The sequence below is a fragment of the Orcinus orca genome, chromosome 16 (genome assembly GCF_937001465.1).
Source record: "Orcinus orca chromosome 16, mOrcOrc1.1, whole genome shotgun sequence".
NCBI classification, from domain to species: Eukaryota; Metazoa; Chordata; class Mammalia; order Artiodactyla; family Delphinidae; genus Orcinus; species Orcinus orca.
Genome location: NC_064574.1, coordinates 64,950,417 through 64,971,929, shown reverse-complemented (window position 1 = coordinate 64,971,929; position 21,513 = coordinate 64,950,417). Strand labels below are relative to the sequence as shown.

Below are 21,513 nucleotides of genomic sequence, written 5' to 3'. Positions count from 1 at the left end.
ATCTGAAAACACTGAAATCAAGCACCAAGCCCGCCTCCTGAATATCCCAGCCCCTCTTCAAAGAACTTGGGATCTGAACTTGGAAACTTCGGAGCAACTCACTTTTTGTTCTCTCAGCTTCACTAAGATATAATTCATACACCCAACAATTCACCCACTTAAAATGCACAGTTCATAGGTTGGTTGTATATTCACAGAGTTGTGCGGTCATCACCACCGTCAATTTTAGAACATTTTCATCACCCCAAAAAGGAACCCTGTACCCACGGGAGCTGGGCTGCTTTCATGGCCTGAGTCCAGAGGGACATTTCTTAAAGTGTGGTCCTAGGACCACCTACACCTGACTTGATGAGGGAGCTTTCAAAAATGCTGGTTCAGAGGCCAATCCCATCTACTGAGTGAGACTCTCAGTGGGGAGGCGGGGATGGGACAAAGCAAGACTCTATTTTAAAAAGCATCCCCGATTCCTACGTACATCTGGCTTCATCAGGAGCCGACCCGTTTTGTGCCTGGACCTTGTTACAACCTGGTGACACCTATGCACAACTCAGACTACTATTTTTAATGCAGAAAATAAAATATGTAAGACTACAAAGGCAATCAATTATGCTAAAATATAGTTGTCAAAATATTTTTTCAACGTATTTGTTATATTGTAATCTATTACTTCTTGGTGAAGTAATGATGGGCCTAATAACTACTGCACTTTTAAAGGAAGGAAACATGTAGACGATCTTCTGAAATAACTTTCACACCTGAAACGTGATATAAACATAGTGTTGATTATTTTCGTGACAAAGTCCCAGCTACTGCAACTGGTACTGTGGCTCTTTGCCTGTGATTCACAATGAAGCAAAAGGCTAAACTTCACTGAGGTTTGTGAAAAAAACAACAAAACAAAACACAAAAACCTTTTTTTTCTCATCTAAATTCGTGGTTGCCCTGCCAGAAACCCTGGGGTAGGTGGACCCCAGGTTAAGAACCCAAACTAGGGTGAAGGTCCTAATGCTGGATCCTGGGAGTGGCCTTGATTCCTTCTAGCCCAAGCCTGACTTCTCATCTCCTATATTCCACGAGAAACCCCAGCATCTTCCAACAATATCCCCTTCGACTTTTACTATCTTGTTGCGGTTTCTGGTACTTGCCATCAAAATACCACCACCATCACCTTTTTAAGTGTTTACTGTGCGCTAAGGCACTGCTCTAACCATATACGTACATTTGCTCACCTAATCATCACAACAACCTAGAGATGTAGATACTCTTATTATTTCCATTTTGTAAATGAGTAAACTGCATCCTGGTAATGTTACATAATCACCTGAAACTCAGAGCTGGAAGGAAGGGGAGCTGGGATTCTACCTTAGGTGTCTTGGTCTGGAGGCCTGAGCCCTCACCACTAAGTGATACCCCCTCAACCATACAGAGAGCCTAGACTATATACCCTGGACACAGAATGAATAGAAAACACATTGAAAAATTCAAACATCTGACTAGAAAACCAATACAGGTATAGACAGAACATCCCTGCACTTTTAGGACTAAGAATGTATGTAAAACAGGTCAAAGAAAGACATCACCTACAGGTCTTCTGGGGAAACGTACCGGAACTATTAATAAAGTAGAAAAGAAATTGCAGAGGAATTCCAGAAGGAATGATTCTGAGGGCCGCATCTTTCCATCAATATTAATCATCTTTGGAACTTCTGGAACGAGGCTTATAGCGGCTTTGAAAAAGGCATCAGCTGCAAGACAGAAGAGAAGTCCGTGTGTGAGAATGTTGAAAACTGCAGGGTCTGCTTTCTTCTTCACACGGCCTGGAAGTCAGGTCACACCGAGGGCTCAAGACAGCTGGCGGGTCCTGGAAGAGGGTTTCTGCACGTGATCGACTCGTTGGAACGTTCGCTTGAGAGGGTGCTGCCGCCTCCCAGCTCTCCTCTTCCCCCCCCTTCCTCCTTTGAGCGATTTGGCTCAGAGAACCTCAAACTGACTTCAGATAATACGTGAAAAAAACACATGGCAAAGTGCTACAGAGGGCATAGAAGTCACAGTTGCCTGTACTGAAGGCTTCACCTGAACTGGTTCAGTGAACCATCCGGTTCACCACAGGAGGAAAGTGCTGTCCGCAGCCCACTTCACAGGTGGGAAATGAGGTGTGGAACGAGAAGTGCCCGGTCCTACCACAGGGCCTGTGTATGCGGGAGGGTCCAGCCGTGGTGGTGGAGCCCAGGCTCAAGCTCTGGTTTGTCTGAATATACTCTAACGCACACTGTATTTGTTAAAGAAATAACAATGGAAATGCCTGAAGGAACGTGTGTGCGCGCACACACACACACACACGCACACACATGGCTTTAAAGACTTCTGATTAGGTGACAGTTCCGGAGAATCATTTGGAAAATGAAGACACTTTAAGAACTATGAAACAGACTATAAAACAAGAAGACCTCCAAGGGTGAGAGGGAGAAAAGAAGGGGAAGAGGGAGAGGGGAGGGATGGAGAGGAAGGGGGAGGCGAGAAAGAGGGAGTAACAGGAGGACACAGCCGGTGGGGGGAGGAACTAGTGTGTTGGTGGGAGTGTAGATGGAGAGGGAGAAGGAGAGATCTTTCTAGAACTGCCTAAGTACTAACCATGAGAAAGAGCCTCAGGGTCAGAACAGACAGAACACTGACCTGACAAACGAAATTTTAAACTACCCGACAAGATCAAACATTTACATGGTTCAAATACACTCCCACTCCGCAACGGCTTGCAGTGATGCGCACAGAACAGGGCTCTGGTCTGCAGCACCCCGAGTTAAAGCCAGAAGCCCCTCCAGCACAGCAGAGGAGCAGATGCAGCAACAAACGCCCACAGCCGGAAACAGAGGCCGGCCCTTAACGAGAAGAGTCTGCGACTGAAGCTGGAGAGTGGGGTAGTGACTTCTCTTCCTTCTTCAAAAGAAAAAACCACAGTATGGAAAGACACTGATATCAGGGTTTACTACGTAAAGTTACCTCTGCCCCAGGAGCTTCCCTCCCAGGACCCCGAACTCACACCCGAACCGCATTCACCTAAGCACAGTTATTAAGCTCCAGCTGTGAACTGGCGCTCTCCCGGGCACTGTGGGATGCATGGGAAAACGGAGGCGGCAAGAGTTGACGACATAAGTGTGGTGATGAGCCCAACGTGAGCACACTAATTAACACCTATCTGCTGGGAGCCTGTCGTATGCTCTGCTCTAAGGGGGACACAAAGCAGCTGATCCTGTCTTGATATAGGGGCTCTAGTAGATAAACCTCCCAGAAAGAGTCAGAAGCTGCAGGGTCTTCTGTCTTGGCCTACAGACAGTAGTAAATGGCACTATTCATGGAAACCAGAGGAACTCCTAGGCCCTATCCTAAGGTAATTAACATTCTCAGTCCTCAAGCAGTCCTATGGGGAAGGTACAATTATTTCCATGCCCGGATGATGAACAAAGCTCAAAAGCTGAGTGGCCAGGTGAGAGTAGCCCAGGGATGGTGAAAGACTGAGCTGAGCAGAGTTTAAAGGCCATCACCAGCACTGAGCAACACAGTCAGATGTGTGTTTGTTAAAAGAAACACAAGTCTACAAATGACAGATATGATAAGGGGTTTATAACCAGAATACACAAAGACATTCTACAACAATGGAAAAAACAAGTAACCTGACTAAAGGTTACCCTGAATAGACATTTCTCCACAGAAAACACACAAATGGGCATCAAGCACATGGAAAGATGCTCAACATCATTCATCATGAGAGAAATGCAAATCAAAACCACCAGGAGAGGGGCTTCCCTGGTGGTGCAGTGGTTAGGAATCCGCCTGCCAATGCAGGGGACACGGGTTCCAGCCCTGGTCTGGGAAGATCCCACAGGCCGCGGAGCAACTAAACCCATGCACCACAACTACTGAGCTCTCATGCCACAAGTACTGAAGCCCACACACCTAGAGCCTGTGCTCTGCAACAAGAGAAGCCACCGCAATGAGAAGCCCGTGCACCACAACAAAGAGTAGCCCCCGCTCGCCACAACTAGAGAAAGCCCGCACGCAGCAATTAAGACCCAACGCAGCCAAAAATAAATAAATTTATTAAAAAAGAAAAACCACCATGAGATATCATCTCACACCCATGAGAATGGCCACTATGAAAAAAAAGAGTAAATAACAAGTATTGGCAAAGATGTAAAGAAACTGGAATCTCTGTGTCCTGCTGGTGGGAATCTAAACTGGTGCAGTTGCTGTGGAAAACAGCTTGGTGGTTCCTCAGTTAAACATAGAATTGCCATCTGCCAGCGATTGCACTTCTAGGTGTATACCGCAAAGCAATGAAAGCAGGGACTCAAACAGATGCTTGTACACGAACGCTCACAGCAGCATTATTCACAAGAGCCAAAAGGTGGAAACAACCCAAGTGTCCATCAAAGAACAGATAAGCAAAACATGGTACATACATACAAAGGAGTATTACTCAGCCTTAAAAAGGAAGGAAATGCTGACATGTGCTATAAATATGAACGAACCTTGAAAACGTTATGCTAAATGAAATAGGTCAGACAAAAGGACAAACACTGCCTAACTCCACTGGTATGAGGTAGTCAGAGTGGTCAAATTCAGAGAGATAAAGTAGAATGGGAAGGCGGGAACAGAGGTATTATTTAATGGGTACAGAGTTTCATTCTCTTTGGGATGATGAAAAAGGTCTGGAAATGGATGGTGGTGACGGTTGCACAGCACTGTGAATGTACTTAAAGCCACTGAAGTGTACACTCAAAAATGGTTACAATGGTAAATTTTATGTTGTGTGAACTTAACCACAATACGAAAATAAGAAACTGAGCTGAGCCTACCCTTGACCTCACCCCCTAGAGCACAGGCAGGCCTGGACTCCACCAGGTCTGGTGTCTTCCTCCTGGCTCTATAGGCACTGCTTTCCGGTGAAGACATTTAAGTCCATCATCAAACAAAGTGAAGAGCCTTTCTCGGCGGAAATTAAAATTCTGCTCAGAACAACCTGAAAGACCATTTATGTGTTCTATTTATGTGTTTGTTACCAAGTGGCCCTGAGAAAGGTGCCTGTTATTATGGCTCATTAAAGAGGGACCCACTTTGTGCCGGGTGCCCTACTCCTCCCAGCCACCCTGCTCAGTTCCCATTCCAAAGGAGGGAGTGAAAAGAAACAGTTATTTAAGCGTTGAGGCAGGAAATGTTTCAAAGCAGATTTTTATTTCTATCCTCGGAAGACTTGCCCCATATATAAAATCTTGTCTGGGAGACCTTTCAATTTTGTCTTAGTAATTAGAACGCAAATCCTACTGTGTATGAAAACAGTTTTTCCTCATAGAGTTCAGAATAATCATGCCAATATCATATAACATTTTTTAAAAATTGAAGTTGGTTTATAACACTGTATGTTTCACATGTACAACATTATATTTCTATTTCTATATACCCTACAGCACATAACACTTTATTTGTGGCTATTAAAAGCCACAGAAGACAATTACAGATAAAATGGGTTACATTGTTTTTTCTAAAAAAGACTTCTAGAAAAAGGAGAAATCAGATTCCAATTCATAAAGACTATTATCCTTGTTCCACTGGGGGAAGGAAAAAGCATGTATCAATCTATGCACTGGCTTCCCCATGCTATGCATTCCTCCATCTGAATCTTCTGAGGTTTCAAGGAACGGCTAGATTTACTTTCCATATTCCATCTTAAAAAAAAATAAAACAAACAAAAAACCCCACTCAAGCCTGGCTGACCTCACCCCAGAGTTCGTTCTGTTTAAGATCCTTTTTCTTGGGGTGCTGACGGCTCTGCAGAGAGGCATTCTGCTGCTGTTCTCTGCACAGTGATCAACACGTCCTTCAGTGCTTCTGGGCACTGGGTGGAAGACAGACAGCCACAGTAAGAGGGACTGGGCTACTACTGGAGATGGTGTTTTCCAAAATAGCTTGAGCATAACAATCATGGAGATCCTGTGAAAACAGATTCCCAGGCCCCCAAACATTGCTGATGGGAATGGAACATGGTAAAGCCACTTCGCAAACTAATTTGGCAGTTCCTCCAACTCTACATGCGTGTGGCATGTATGCGTACATACACGCGACAATGTGGACGAGCCTTGAAATCACTATGCTAAATGAGTGCAGCCAGTCATAAAAGATCTGCATTGTAAGATTCCATTTATGTGAAATGACTGGAATGGGCAAATCCATCAAACCAAACGGAGATTGGTGGCTGGGGGAAGCCTGTGGGAGGGGGAACGGGGTGTGACTGCCTAATGGATTCGGGGTTTTCTTTTGGGGAGGTGGAAATATTCTGTAATTAGTGACGATGATCACACAACTCTGAATATACTAAAAACCACCGAACTATACTCTTTAAAAGGAGGGATTTTATGATACATGAATCATGTCTCAATAAAGCTGTTATTTAAAAAATATATATGGGTTCCCAGGCCCCACCTTAAATGTATTAAACCAGACTATCCATGATAGAGACTCGGGAATCTAACTTTAAAAAAATATTTACCTTTGAATAGTCAACAGAGTCACATGATTTTAAATTCCAAAGGTAACACTCCTTCTCAATCCGGTCCCTGGCCATCCAGTTTCCCTTCCCAGAGGCAAAGAGGATTACCTGCTGCTCGGGTATGCTTCTAAGCGTACAGGAACAAATACATTTTCCCTTTCTTGGCTTCTCTTTCTGCAGAGTTAATATATGGTAGACACCATTTTGCAACTCTCCCCCAACCACTCAACAACATGTCTTGGAGATTAATCTATCATGCATATAAAGTACAACTTCATTCTCTTTTATAGCTACAAAGTGGAATCTGGCCCATTTCCTTTTTTCTTCCAATTTTTTTTAAGAGGTAAAAGGCATATAACATACAATTTACCATCTTAATCAACTGATCCATTTTTTTTTTTAAACAAGCCTCTCCGGTGAATTTTATGATTCAACAGGTTTGAGAAAAATTGTTCTAAATCTTTCAGCTAAATGCAGAATATGACTTTCCAACAGCAAATGGCACACTCTGAAAGGTTTAATCCGGAGACATTCAGCAAGAAGCCAACAGAGGTAGTCAGTAATAATGAAATTCAGCCAGCGCAGGCTACCATCATTTCACATATACAGTGAGTAAGGGCCAGGGAGGCCTGTTAGACAATTATCACAGAACTTTAGATAATTTTCTGTCAGAGATTTCAGGTTTTCCTGTTTCCCAATCTGGGCAGTTTCAAAGGGTCTGCAGAACATGAAAGGAGGATGATATTCTAGAAACCTCAGGACATGAAGAAATCAAACACACCCAAAACACAAAGCCACTACAACTACAGAATGGTCACCAAGATATATGTCACTAGCAAACCCTGGGAGAGAATGAAAATAAGGGATCAGTTGAAGGTACTAAGTAAACTAGGTATGTTGGGATTGTCGGGATCACCCATGCTGCCTAGCTACTGTAAACAACTGGGCCAATGGTTCTCCTTAGATGAAGGTATTTTGTATCAACTCAGCTCGATTGGAGAAAAACTGCAAACAACCCGACCTTAAGAGACCAGTTAAAGAAATTATTGTACTGCCACACCATAGAAATGATATAGCTAATAAAGAAAATAGGGTACGTTGATATGTATAATACAGATTATCTATGATATATTAAGTACAAAATGTTATACAACTGCATACAGTATGAACTATTTTTACAAGAAAAAAAATATATATATTTAGGTAGATGCATAAAGAAAGGGAGGCAATATAATGCCAAACTATTAAGCGTGTTACAGAGTGGTAGCTGAGAGTGAAGGAAACCAGGTTCTTTCATGTACTGCTAGGTTACTATTTTGGAATTTTTATTTATAAATTTCCCCAAATAATTTTTCTTTAGCAAAGTCAATACAAGTTTATTCTAAAATTTTCAATCACAGAAATGTACAAAACAGAAAGGGTAGTGGGAGACATAGGCAGGATGGTCAAAGGGCGTTTCTGAGGAGTAGCCCCTTCCTTCTTTACCAGAGCAGGGAAGGGGGGAATGAGACTGGGGAAGGGCTACTGTGGACTGTGGCACTCCTGCTGCCCTCAGGGATGCCCACCCTCCTCATGTACATAAAGCGAGGCACTAAGCTGAGGGGGGCACACATCTTCCAGGGCCCCAGGGACTGCACTGCAACCCACAGACAATGTGCCAGGAAGGTTCCTCTCTGATTATCTGCTCTACAAATGGAGTCACACATAGCTCTCTAGACAGCTTCACTTGCATGGAACCTTCTTCTCAAGGCTTTAAAAGGTTTTGTTCACCCTGTGCTCTGAGGTCTCTTCCCAGCTCCCGTAGAAAACTGAGGGGCCAGCGGCCTCCCACACACATGCCCCCACCTGAGGAGCCCCACTGCTGTCTGTTGTGCGCTGAAGCTCTGCATATGTCTCTGAACAACAGGGTTCCATGTTCTAAGAGACAAAAATATCAGTCAATTGGACAACTGTCAGTTTCAAAATGCTCAGAATTAAGATGCCGGTTGCTCACTGTCTGTAGGAGCAAAAAACTAGAAAGAGTCCAAATATTTTTCAATAAGAGTTTGGGGAAAAAATGGGGGGGGGATGGTTGGGGAAATAATTTATACCCCATCCCCTCGCCAAAAAAAAGAAATAGGGTACTGAATAGTCATTACAAAGAATAGAGTGGCAGGAAGCGGGTAGGAGGAGAGAGGCCAAGATAAGCAAAAAAAGCAAATTGAAAAACACTAGGGAAGACACATTCCCGTTTCTGAGGTGGGGGGCAGTGCATATTTATATAAGAATATAGACAGATGGGTAGGACAGAAGAGCAGAGGAAAGAGGCAGACAGCATATGAGAATGGAAGCGTATTTTTTCATGTATACATAGAAGAAAAAAATCAAGAGAAATATACTAACTGAACAGTGGATACTTTTTAGAGGTGAGGAGACAGAGTGGATTACTGGTGACTTTACTTGGAGGCTTTTTATTTAAGATCTACATTTCTGTATTGTTAGAATTTTTTTCAAATGAGCATGAAATATTAAAATAAAAATCATTAAGATTTAAATGCGCTCCATACATGATAAAACTCAGATTTAACTGTGATCTCTGAGAGTAAGTTCATCCTTCTGTGTCCTTGGCATTTGTTGATATAGAAGATGATTCAGTACATGAATCATAAGAGACGGTCAAGAAGTGATAACCCAGACCACCTTCAGAGGTAGCGTTTTATTTTTTAAATAACGCATTAGGTCAGTGCTAATGGAAACCTTTACTACTTGTCAGTCATAAACTCCCAGGCTAAACAAGACCTCACAGTAACCCACTCCACCCCATTCCCAGAACTTCAGTCATCATATGTCCTCCTGGACAACTCAGAAGGACAACTGTCCTAATCCAGGGAACTCCAGGAAAGGAAACATCACATTTCTTAAAACAAAATGTCATGAGTGGTTGAAAGACTCCCGTCCCTTGAATATACCTTATTAAAGCAGGGTTCAGGCTACGAGTACTATTCACTCTCTCAAGTTCTATCAACCCCATTGCTAAACATCTTCACCAGTTTTCAACATTTTCCATTAGGTTTGGATTCTATATCTATATAGCGGAAACTACTGTATAAAATACAACATCAGGGCATAGCCTACTCTCTCAAACTTTGTGTTGTGGATTAAATGTTTACCCCCCCCCCACACCAATTCATAGGTTAAAATCCTAAACCCCAATGTGACGGTATTAGGAGGTGGGGCCTTTGGCAGGTGATTAGGTCATGAGGGTATAGCCCTCTTGAATAGATTAGTGCCCTTATAAAAGGGACCCCAGAGAGCTCCTTATCCCTTCTGCCATGTAAGGACATAGCAAGAAGACAGTCTGTGAACTAGAAGTCCTCACCAGACACTGAATCCGCCAGTAGCTTGATCTTGGACTTCCAGCCTTTAGAACTGTGAGCAACAAATGTCTGTTGATTAAGCCACCCAGTCTCTGGTATTTTTGTTATAGCAGCCCAAAGAGACTGAGGCAGTCTGCCATGAAGATGTGCTGTCACCAAGTGATAGGGGTGTCTTTGGGTAAAGCCTCCTAGTCTAAATGGCCAAGTTATTATCCATAAGCAAGTTATCATAGAGACTCAATACTCTTTACCACTAAAACTGTGTTTTTATAACAGAGCCTGTTATTATAGGAATTAAGTTTGAGGATTTAAGGACCACTATTTTGGTGATTTGTGTATAGAGCAAGATTTAAAGAAATATGAATGCCTAGGGACAATTAAATACCTCATTCATTAAGCTGTCATCGATAACAATTAAGCATTAATCTAACCTTGATTCTGCCACCTGATTTATGCAGAATGTTGACAGTTAATGCGGAAAGTCCACTCAGACATACAGACGACTTCTCAGTTTCAGCAGCACCATAAGAGGTGCCTGTACGCTCTCCCTCTTTTATCTCTGATCAGCAAGGCCTCTCTCTGAGCCAAGCATGCTCAGCCCACGTGTCACCTGACTCAAATCTCTGGGATATTGCAGGGATGACACACTTTCCTGCCATCCCTGCAGTAGCTCACAGGAGGTTGTGAAGTTCTTCTGTGGATATTAAGCTTAGATTTCCCTAAGCAGAAAGGATTAGGCATTCCTTATCTTAATTCTGATTGCCTCCTAAATAAGTTTATCTAATGTTCAATCTATAATAACTGGTCTCTAGCAACCACACACACCGAGGGTTAGAAATAAAACACTGGATTATCGTTTAGAGGAACTAACCTAACTACAGAGAAGCACAGCGGTGCAGAGAGCACTTGAAGTCACTTATTAGCTAGATGCTCCTGGGCAAGTCATGTCACACCTCTGAGCTTCAGTTTCCTCCTCTGTAACAAGAAGATCAGCCACCCAGCAAATAACATGTACTGAATAAAACTAAACTCCTTTGCCAGGAATTCAGTTCTCTCAACAATTAGTCTCCAAACAACCTTCCTAACTTGATCTTCCACTCATTCCTTCCAGATGCACCATTTTTCCAGCCTCTAGGCCTTTACTCTTGCCGTTGCTTAGGCTAGAATGCCCTCTGCCTCACTTCAGCATATATAGATCCCCTTTACCTTCCACACTTTTCAATTCCACCTCTTTTAAGAAGCTTTTCTTTCTTCCTCTTCCAAGCCAAGGGTCATTTCTCTCTTCTCTAAAATTCCCTGGTACATTTTATGAACATCTTGCATGACATTTATCATGTGCTGCTTTGAATCACTGTAAACAGATCCGTTCCCCCTTGCTAGCAGGAAGTCTCTGTAAGTGCATTCCTGTTTCGGCACAATGCTCGGCACAGTGGCTTGCACGTAAAAACTGGCCAAGAACTGCTGGCAGGAGGAAGCAAATCGTAGGCGTTTACAATCATAAGGAGTTGAGTAAACTTAAGGGGGAGACTCACCCCTGCTCCTTTTCTGTGGGTTCTCCATCCCTGCCCTTACCTCCCCTAAGGTGGATGGATCATGCGTGTTCAGACATGAACATGGGCAACAAGCTTCATGCCATCTGCCCACCTGTGAACTGTTACAGCAAAATTAACCTATTGGGTTGGCCAAAAGGTTCATTTGGTTTTTTCCATAAGATGGCTCTAGTAGCGCTTACTTGTCTTTAACTTCATTTGAAACAATTTTTTTAGATTGTATTGTGACAGCTTTCATATCAGCTTGCATTTTAAAAAAACCTTATCAAAACTGGTAAATTTTTATGTAGCTATTTTAATATTGAAGATGGAAGAAAAAAAGCAATATTTTTGGCATATTATGCTTTATTATTTCAAGAAAGGTAAAAACGCAACTGCAACGCAAAAAAAGATTTGTGCGGTGCATGGAGAAGGTGCTGTGACTGATCGAACGTGTCAAAAGTGGTTTGCGAAGTTTCGTACTGGAGATTTCTCACTGGACGATGCTCCACGGTCAGGTAGACCAGTTGAAGTTGACAGCGATCAAATCGAGACATTAACTGAGAACAATCAACGTTATACTACGCGGGAGATAGCCGACATACTCAAAATATCCAAATCAAGCACTGAAAGTCATTTGCACCAGCTTGGTTACGTGAATCGCTTTGACATTTGGCTTCCACATAAGTTAAGCGAAGAAAACCTTCTTAACCATATTTCCACATGCGATTCTCTACTTAAATGTTACAAAAACATTCCATTTTTAAAACAAACTGCGATGGGCGATGAAAAGTGGATACTGTACAACAATGTGGAACGGAAGACATCGTGGGGCAAGTGAAACGAACCACCACCAAGCACACCAAAGGCCTGTCTTCGTCCGAAGAAGGTGATGTTGTTTATACAGTGGGATCAGACCGGAGTCCTCTATTATGAGGTCCTTCTGGAAAACCAAATGATTAATTAAAACAAGTACTGCTCCCAATTAGACCAACTGAAAGCAGCACACGACGAAAAGCATCCGGAATTAGTCAACAGAAAACGCATAATCTTCCATCAGGATAACGTAAGACCGCATGTTTCTTTGATGACCAGACAAAAACTGTTCCAGCTTGGCTGGGGAGTTCTGATTCATCCGCCATATTCATCAGACACTGCACCTTCGGATTTCCATTTATTTCGGTCTTTACAAAATTCTCTTAATGGAAAAAATTTCAATTCCCTGCAAGACTGTAAAAGGCACCTGGAAGAGTTCTTTGCTCAAAAAGATAAAAAGTTTTGGGAAGATGGAATTACGAAGTTGCCTGAATGATGGCAGAAGGTAGTGAAACAAAACGGTGAATACATTGTTCAATAAAGTTCTTGGTAAAAATGAAAAATGTGTCTTTTATTTTTACTTTAAAAACCGAAGGAACTTTTTGGCCAATCCAATACTTTGCCATAATCACCAGAGAGGCCTCATGGTTTGAGAAAACAGTCACATCAATCACATTCTTCAGAAGATGGTTTGTCAACAGAACAAGTAAATATGACCTTAAGCATAAACCCCAAAGACTTGGTAAGTGGAGAGAGACCATTTTTCTCCATCACAAGCTGCTCCTTACTCTCCCAAAGGAGGAAATACAAAATCATTTTTCTCCTCCGTTCTACTGCCCTGGCTTCCTCCATCAGCAGTTACAGTTCACAGTAGCCAGTGGACTTCACAATCGCAGGCTTTAGCCTTTCTTCTGGGCGTCCCCGTGTTCCTCACAAATCAAACCAGCACTACAGCTCCAGTTAACGTGTCTATGAGCCTCGGCATATATTTGAACCTACCTTGTTTCCTGTTTTCTATAAATAGGAAAATCAATTATTTAAAACCTACCAAGAGGACTTAGATGAGACTCTTCTGAACACTTAGGTTGCTTAGGAGTTAGGTCCCTACCATGAAAGGTTTGGTACCATTTTACATTCATCAATATTATAAAGAGTTATCAACCATTATTATCATGTGGTACCATTCATTCCTTAAACATTTACTGAGCACCCATGCATCAGGCAATGTGCCAGGAGACAGGCACAGCACAGTGACTAAGACAGATGAGACCTCATGGAGCTGACACTCTTCAGGGGAGAGAAGCAGACAATTCTTTACACACTTACTTGTTAAACAACAATGGTGATATGTACAATGAAGGAAAAGTGCATAGTGTGAGGATAAGATGTCTTACAGGAGAACCTGACCTAACTTTTGTTTGGGGCTTTTACTTAAGACATGGCTTGTGAGCACAGCTCTCCAAGATGAAGATGCAAAAAATAAGTAAAAGAAAGTACATTTTTAAAAGGGGGGAACCACGGGTGGAAAGCGGTTGGGGGGGTGGTGGTGGGATGAATTGGGAGACTGGGATTGACATGTATACACTGATGTGTATAAAATGGATGACTAATAAGAACCTGCTGTATAAAAAAATTTAATTTAATTTAATTTAAAAAAGGGGGGGGAAATCGGTAGAATCTAAAAAACAAAACAAATGAGCAAACATAAAAGAGAAAGAGTTCAAATCAAACAGAAAAGAGAAACAGGTGGGCTTCCCTGGTGGCGCAGTGGTTGAGAGTCCGCCTGCCGATGCAGGGGACACGGGTTCATGCCCCGGTCCAGGAAGATCCCACGTGCCGCGGAGCGGCTGGGCCCGTGAGCCATGGCCGCTGAGCCTGCGCATCCGGAGCGTGTGCTCCGCAATGGGAGAGGCCACAACAGTGAGAGGCCTGAGTACCGCAAAAAAAAAAAAAAAAAAAAAGAGAAACAGGTGGTTGCCAGAGAGGAAGAGGGAGAGGGAAGGAGAGAAGTAGGTGAGGGAGATTAAGAGGCACAACCTCCCAGATGCAAAGTAAATGAGTCACGGGTATGAAATACACAGTGTAGGGAACACAGTCAATAACGATGTAACATCTTTATATGGTGTCATATCATAACTAGACTTATGATGGTGATCATTTTGAAACGTAGAGAAATGTCAAATCACTATATTGTGTTATAGGTCAATTATACTTCAAAAAAACCAAACAAACTCCTAGAAAAATAGGTCAGATTTGTGGTTACCAGAGGTGAGGGACAGGGGGAGGAGGAATTGGATGAAGGCAGTCAAAAGGAGTAAACTTCCACTTATAAGATAACTAAGTACCAGGGATGTAATGTACAACATGATAAATATAACGAACACTGCTGTATGCTATATATGAAAGTTGAGAGTAAATCGTAAGAGTTCTCATCACAAGGAAAAGGTACTTCTTAAAATTTCTTTAACTTTGTACCTATATGAGATGATGGACGTTCACTAAACTTACTGTGATAATCAGTTCATGCTGTATGTAAGTCAAATCATTATGCTGTACACCTTAAACTTATACAGCACTGTATGTCATATCTCAATAAAACTGGAAGAAGAAAAAATTTTCAAATAAAAGGAGGGGAAAAGAATTCTGTAGGAGGGAAAAGCACTATTATTAATGATAAGAACAAAAACCATTCTTTTTACCACTATTTTGCTTTAATTGTTCTCACTATTGTTTCACCTTCGGAGGAACTGCAGATCTGTTATTTTCAGGATAATTCAGCAGGTTTATCTTGAACTGAAGATCAGCTTTCCTGCAGATTTTCCAAGGTTCTGCGTATGAGAATTGGCTTTCAGAACTCTGAGACTGCAGAGCTGCACTGTCTACAGTTAGCTCCTAAACTCCAAGGCATACTTTCACCTTTTGAGAGACGGTTATACTAAGTTAATATTTACTGAGTCGCTACTGTGCGCCAGTGGGCCGAGTGCTCCAAGTATGTTATCTCGTTTAATCCACCACAGATAGGAACCATTGCCATCATCTCCACTTTAGAGATGGAAAAACTGAGGCACCATATGGCCAATTTGTCCAAGGGCATCCAACTCACAAGTAGCAGAATCAGAATTGGGACCACTGCATTCAGAAGACTTGAAACTTACCATTCATTAGGGCCTTATCCCTAACACGTCATGTAATCTCACACGTCCATGCCTTTGCTCAGGCCATCTCCTCTACCTGGAAGGCCAACTATTCCTTCTCCCTTTCCCCGTAGCCCTTTCCTGATAAACAAATGCTCTTCTTTCAAGACCCACCTTTAACATTACTTCCATTGTAAAACATCCTCCTTTCTGAGGTTAGAAACTGTAAAGATAAAGGAACCAAGATAAAAATAAAGGGGAAAGAATCTGCTCTTGCTGTGACCTGGTGGTAACCTTCCAGAAAGAACCACTGACAAACAAGGGCAAGGAGCTATCCAGTGACAGTGAACAGGCATCTCTGGGCCACATCTAGGTCAGAAGCACTTGATCAAACAACTGATTTGCAAGTCCTTCATTTCTCCTAAATATCTGGGGCAATGGGTGACCCTAGACCAAATCCCCGCATGATCCAGTCTACATGCTGAACCAGTGTGTCCAAAGGACCAGAACTGGGCCTCCCCATAATAAGCCTTCGTCAGCATTCCACGGTGGCCTGGCTGAGAGTTCAATGGGAGTTTACTTGTTGGGCTGAGTCAGCCCTGGCAAAGCCACAGCCTGATAAAGAAGATACAGCCAAGGCTGGATCAAGGGAGGCTAGAAAATGAATAGCGGGAGGGCTTCTCTGGTGGCGCAGTGGTTGAGAATCTGCCTGCTAGTGCAGGGGACACGGGTTCGAGCCCTGGTCTGGGAGGATTCCATATGGCGCGGAGCAACTGGGCCCGTGAGCCACAACTACTGAGCCTGCATGTCTGGAGCCTGTGCTCCGCAACAAGAGAGGCTGCGATAGTGAGAGGCCCGCACACCGCAATGAAGAGTGGCCCCCGCTTGCCACAACTAGAGAAAGCCCTCGCACAGAAACGAAGACCCAACACAGCAAAAGTAAATTAATTAATTAATAAACTCCTACCCCCAACATCTTCTAAAAAAAAAAAGATGAATAGCAGGGAGGGGATGTTTTATAACCAGCTGAGAGGGGGTGTTTAAGGAGGCAAACAAACCAAAGTGGCCCACTTCCACAAGCTTCATTTAATTTATATTTAGCCTTCCCGTTCTCAGTAATTGAATGTATGATTTATTTTGGCCAGCAATTGCTGCATGTGGCTTTCAGAAAAACAACAACAGCCTTTTACGGTTTAGCACCACAGCGCTTAGAGACTTGAGCAAAATCATCAGATGAATTATTGAGCATGAAAAAAAATTATTAAGCATGAAGTGGACTCCACACTCCTGCCCGCCCTGCTGCAGCTTAAAGTGCAGGGGAGGTAGAGGAGGAGTCCAGAGCTCTAACACAGGGGCCGCTGACTGCCCACAACCGGGTACCAGTCTGCTCTGATGCTACTTGTCTCTGGGTGTGGACCGAGGGCATCCCAGCAGGGAAACTGTCATTCCCAGCTCTCCTCCAACAGTTCTTGGGAGCAGCAAATCTTTATTTAGCTTAAGAATTTGTTTTTCTTTTTTGAAAACAAAAAATAGCATGAAGCAAGTTGGGAGAAGAAAGATCTAGGCTTGCGGGGCCTCCACGTGCGGCTCACAGCTCTGGTATCTGCAGCTCACAACCCATTCCTAATGTCACAGGTGACACCAAACTCAGGGATCCCCACGTGGGTCTACTACTCCTGACCTTTTTAAGAGGGAACCGGTTTATGAGATTTAAAATTTCCTAACATTAATTTAATCTAATTAATTAAGCGAATCTAATCTTCATTTTGCACATCACTGGGGTTTTGGCAGTGGCTGTTAATTTTTGTTTTGTTTCCTGCAAACCCATCATCCTTACCAAAGCAGGCACTAGGAGAAAGTTCCATGTTTACTGACAAATAATGAGGACATATCTGCTCCTGTGGGACTTGCAGTCCTCCTGGGGAAAGAGGGTGTCCAGACAGTAAGTAAACAAACACACACAGTAAGAAAGCATCAGCACAAGGTAAATGCAGTGAGGACAAGAGGAGGATGGCACAGGGCGTGACTGGGGAGGTGCGGCTACTTTAGCTAGAGGGGACAGGAAAGGACCCTGCAAGAGGTGAGGCTTGATTCTCATCTCTGGCCTAGTAATTTAAAAAAATGCAAATATCTGGGGGTGAGATCATTCTAGAAGAAGGGAACAGCAAGTGCAAAGGCTCTGAACTGGAAGACAGCTTAGTATGTTCAAAGAACAGTAAAAAGCCGGTGTGGCTAAAGTGTGGTGTAAGATGAGGACAGAAGGCCGGAAGGCACCAGACCACGTAGGGACTTCAGCCAAGGCGTCTGGTTTAATTCCAAATGCACTGGGAGGCTACTAGAGCGCCCAGGAGTCTATAGCAAAACCAAGCAGAGTTTGAAAAGGTTCCTGGATAGCAATCATGTTTGAAGACTTTGGTGACACCAAGGCCTCAGTGGGAAGGACCCCAGCTTCCCACAGCGCTAACCCACCCACCATTGCACCCTTTGCTGGCGTCCTTCCCTTCCCAGTCTCCCCTCCCCTTCCCAGTCTCCCCTCCCCATCACCCTACGGACACTCACTGGGATCGCCTCCTAAATAAACCACTCGCACGATCCTGGTTCCAGGAGAGCTCTGTACCTCGTACAGAAACGGGTCTTGGGCAGAATTTTTATACCTAATAGCAAGCTGTAGAGAGTCTTCATTCTCTACTGATTAGACTCTACTCCTGTATCTCTGGGGTTTTAAACAAATGAACATTGAAAACAACAAATAAACTTGAATCTGCTGTGAATAAGCAGTCCTAACTTCTAACACTCTCTACGGATGTCTGAGCCACCTGACCTGGCCTGCCTGATACAGATTCAGGAAGGTCCTTACAGGAAATTACCCATGCTCTGTAACCTGTCTGACTCTATAAATGTGTGTCCGAGGTGCTTCCTACTAAAGAAACAGATTTAAAACTCATCACTTGTTGATCACTTCTTTCTTTCTTTCCTCCTTAAAGGATTCTCTCTACACACTCACACACATATCCACGCACTGCTGAGTCCGCTTTCCTAAGGAGCCAGGAATTGTCTGAGAGCAGAGGAGAGGAGAGAGTGAGTGATGGGCTCACCTTGGGAGAGGCACTGGTTGGCCAAGGCCACCTGACCAGAATGCAGGTAGAGGTTGAGGCGGGTGAAGATTCCCACCAGGGAGGGAATGGTAATGAAGCAGTAGGCAACGCAGGCCTAGAAGGAAGGGGAGAAACAGCAGGTTACATGGCAATGCCATCACAATGGGTTAATACTCTTGTTTTCATCCACCATATATTTTCAAGTAAACACACTAAAATAATTAATCTCCCCATTAGGAACCCCCATTTCTCCCCCTTGCTTCTGCTGTATTTGCCTCTTTGGGAGGAGGGGGAGGGGCAACCAAGGAGAGTAATGGTGTATGAAAAATAAATCCTCATCCATCGTCGCAGGAAGTAAACAGATAACACCTAATATTGATAAGTTAAAGAAGCAGCTGTTAAAACCAATTAGTTAAAAAAACATAGGTAATTTGAAGAAGAAGTTGCTACAAAGAGCTTGAGGTGGTTGACGCTGAGGAGATTCGAGGTGGTTGACGCTGAGGAGAGAGGTACATGGTGAGAAAGGGCAGGGCCGGGGTGCTTATTTTTCACTGTAATCTTTTTAGTATGATTTTATTTTTAAAGCATGGATATGCATCGCTTTGATAATATTTTGAGCAGCATACTCAAGAAGCAAATTTCTTTCAAAGTTGGGAATTTATCAAGAGGGAAAAAAGGTACTAGGCCTTCCAGTTACAGGCACAAGCCAGAGATAGCTCAGCTGGCACACAAAACTGCAAATCCATTTCTCAACCCCCTCCCCATAACATGTATCAAATTCAGACTCCTTTGATCATTTCTTTTGAAAACATTAAGAAAAGTGGTCAGTCAGAGATATGCAAGGAAAAATCCAGAAAATCAATACTAAACCAGCCTTACTCTTTTTCTGGGAATAGCAATTCAGAAACTTGCAAAAGAAACAGCCCACTGGAGTTCAAAGTCTGTGAGTCTTATCTTTAGAACATACCCGGACAAATGCAGCCGTCTTTCTGGAATGATTTCCTTTCATTACTTTTCTTGTTTCCATTGCCAACCGGTTCACACTCTAGATTAATCAGTAAAACAGAAATGGGAATGAAATGATGGCTGATTCAGATTAACATCTTCCAGAGAGATTTGGACATTAACTGCATACAAGTCAATGAGAGCAAGCTAACCAGAACCAAGACTAGTTAGCACCAAACCCCGAAATGGCAAAGGGGTCATCAGGCCAGATTCGATCTCGGCTTCAGCAAACATCTCCAAGGGACGCTCGCTGAGTTAAGTCATGCCTATCAACCGGCGTAATAAATGACCATTTTCTGGCTTAATGAATAGCTAGGGTTCGCTTACTTCATTTCCAGAAATCCCCCACACTAAGCTTAAGATCTTAGAGATCTTAACAGAAACCTCTAAAACCGGACGCAGACCATACAAAGTAGCTCTGCAACACTAAGGATAACCGTAAGAACAGTATAACCGCAGCTGCATCATCACTTATAGAAAAGCAGGTGCTGTTCTAGGAGCTACACATTCCTAGCTCATTTCATCCTCATAAGTCTTATATTTGATCCTTATAAATCCTCATATTTAGGTCTGAAGCTTAGTAATGCTACGAAATCTGATAACCAGCAGACAAATACATAAAAAGGCTGCTTTCCTTGAATTTACACGAAGCAATTCAAGGACCTTAGGGAATCTTTACACAAATATAAAAAGTTTGGACCTATGGTTCCCAAACTGTGTACAATGACACCCCAGGGTGTTGCAGCAAAATCACAGGGGCACCACATTTTTTGGACAACCACAGCAAGGCTCAGTGGTTGAACACTATGCAAAGCACTAGTGTGAGGGAGCTCACAGACCATGGTACATTCCTTGCAGTCATTTCATATCTTTGCAAAATTGGGTTTTTAGCAGATGCTCTGATAAAAAGCACTGTGCAAAAATTAATGTGGGGAAAAAAAAATCTATCTGGAATGGGAGATAAAGTAGTGGTGTCCCATCTGATTCCAAGGTTTAAGAAGTTGTGCAGTATTCAACAGATGCATATACTTTATTAGTAAGTAATTATGATGATTTAAGAATGGAATGAAAATACATTATTTTTCTTTCAATTTATGTATACTGTTGGTTCAGAGGGCTGTCAAGTTGTTAGGGCACAAATTCTTCAGTTGTTTGAACCTAATTTCTTAATAAACAGAACTGTTATTTCTTCCTTTTGGCCTAAGGGCACCATGAAAAGTTACTGAAAGGCACCATGATCCAAGAAAGCTGGGACTCTGATTAGGCAACAAGGAATTCTAATGAGGTTAGTATTTCTATAACTAAATAATCAATGCAACTCACTTAACTCTTTGCTGTTGGCACGCAGGAATGAGAATATCCAAGTTTCAGAGAAAAAGAGGCCAATAAAACCACTCAAAGGCTTAAGCAAAGTTGCAGATTTTATTAACCTTTGAGAAAACACCTTTCATGCCTTGGGAACAGAAGCAATATGGGGCCAGAAGAATCCCAGATTAAAATTGGTGCGTGGCTCAGTGATCAACAAATATGTATTGAGAGAACACATGAATGAATGAAAATCCTTACATGAATCAATTGCACAAGAACAGGTTCCAGATTGCAAAACATCGACCTGGCCTCAACGTAAAAACTCAGCTGTTGTTCAAAATCGCGGCCAAAGGACACCTAGAGTCAAGGAGAAAGACACCGACGATGTTATCTCCATTGTGAGCACACAATTGGAAAGCTTTTGCCTGAGCTTGTGGGGGCAGGGGAGGCGCTGTGATGACAAGTCACCAGAAATCCCACAGCCATAAATGGTGGCTATCTCAGTCGTATGTAAGCAAACACACACATCCGTGCACTGGAATATACTCTAACTAGACTTCACATTACTTCACCCAGCAGAGAGCGGAAACGTTACTATTACCACCTCATCTTCATGACATTGGCACTGTTGTAGGACATAAAAAGACCAAAGGGTATAAAACAGAATCTCATAATGTAAAGAGGATTTCCCAGGCTAGAAGGAAACCACTGGAAAGGAAATGACGGAAT

At 42.9% G+C, this 21,513-nt stretch overlaps 1 protein-coding gene across 5 annotated transcripts in view; it reads right to left on the bottom strand.

The window, feature by feature from the left end:
- Positions 1–21,513, bottom strand: part of VPS35L (VPS35 endosomal protein sorting factor like) — a 129,741-nt gene that overhangs the window by 22,818 nt on the left and 85,410 nt on the right. For 4 of the 5 annotated variants that reach the window (XM_033416448.2, XM_049699042.1, XM_004285718.4 and 1 more), the window contains 4 exons: positions 21,043–21,141; positions 19,439–19,516; positions 18,472–18,586; positions 1,606–1,745 (listed from right to left, as the gene is read on the bottom strand). In XM_033416448.2, the coding sequence (XP_033272339.2) occupies positions 1,606–1,745; positions 18,472–18,586; positions 19,439–19,516; positions 21,043–21,141 (432 nt within the window). Of the gene's footprint in view, positions 1–1,605; positions 1,746–14,226; positions 15,071–18,471; positions 18,587–19,438; positions 19,517–21,042; positions 21,142–21,513 lie in introns of those variants that run through there. The other variant, XM_033416450.2, reaches the window with a different exon arrangement.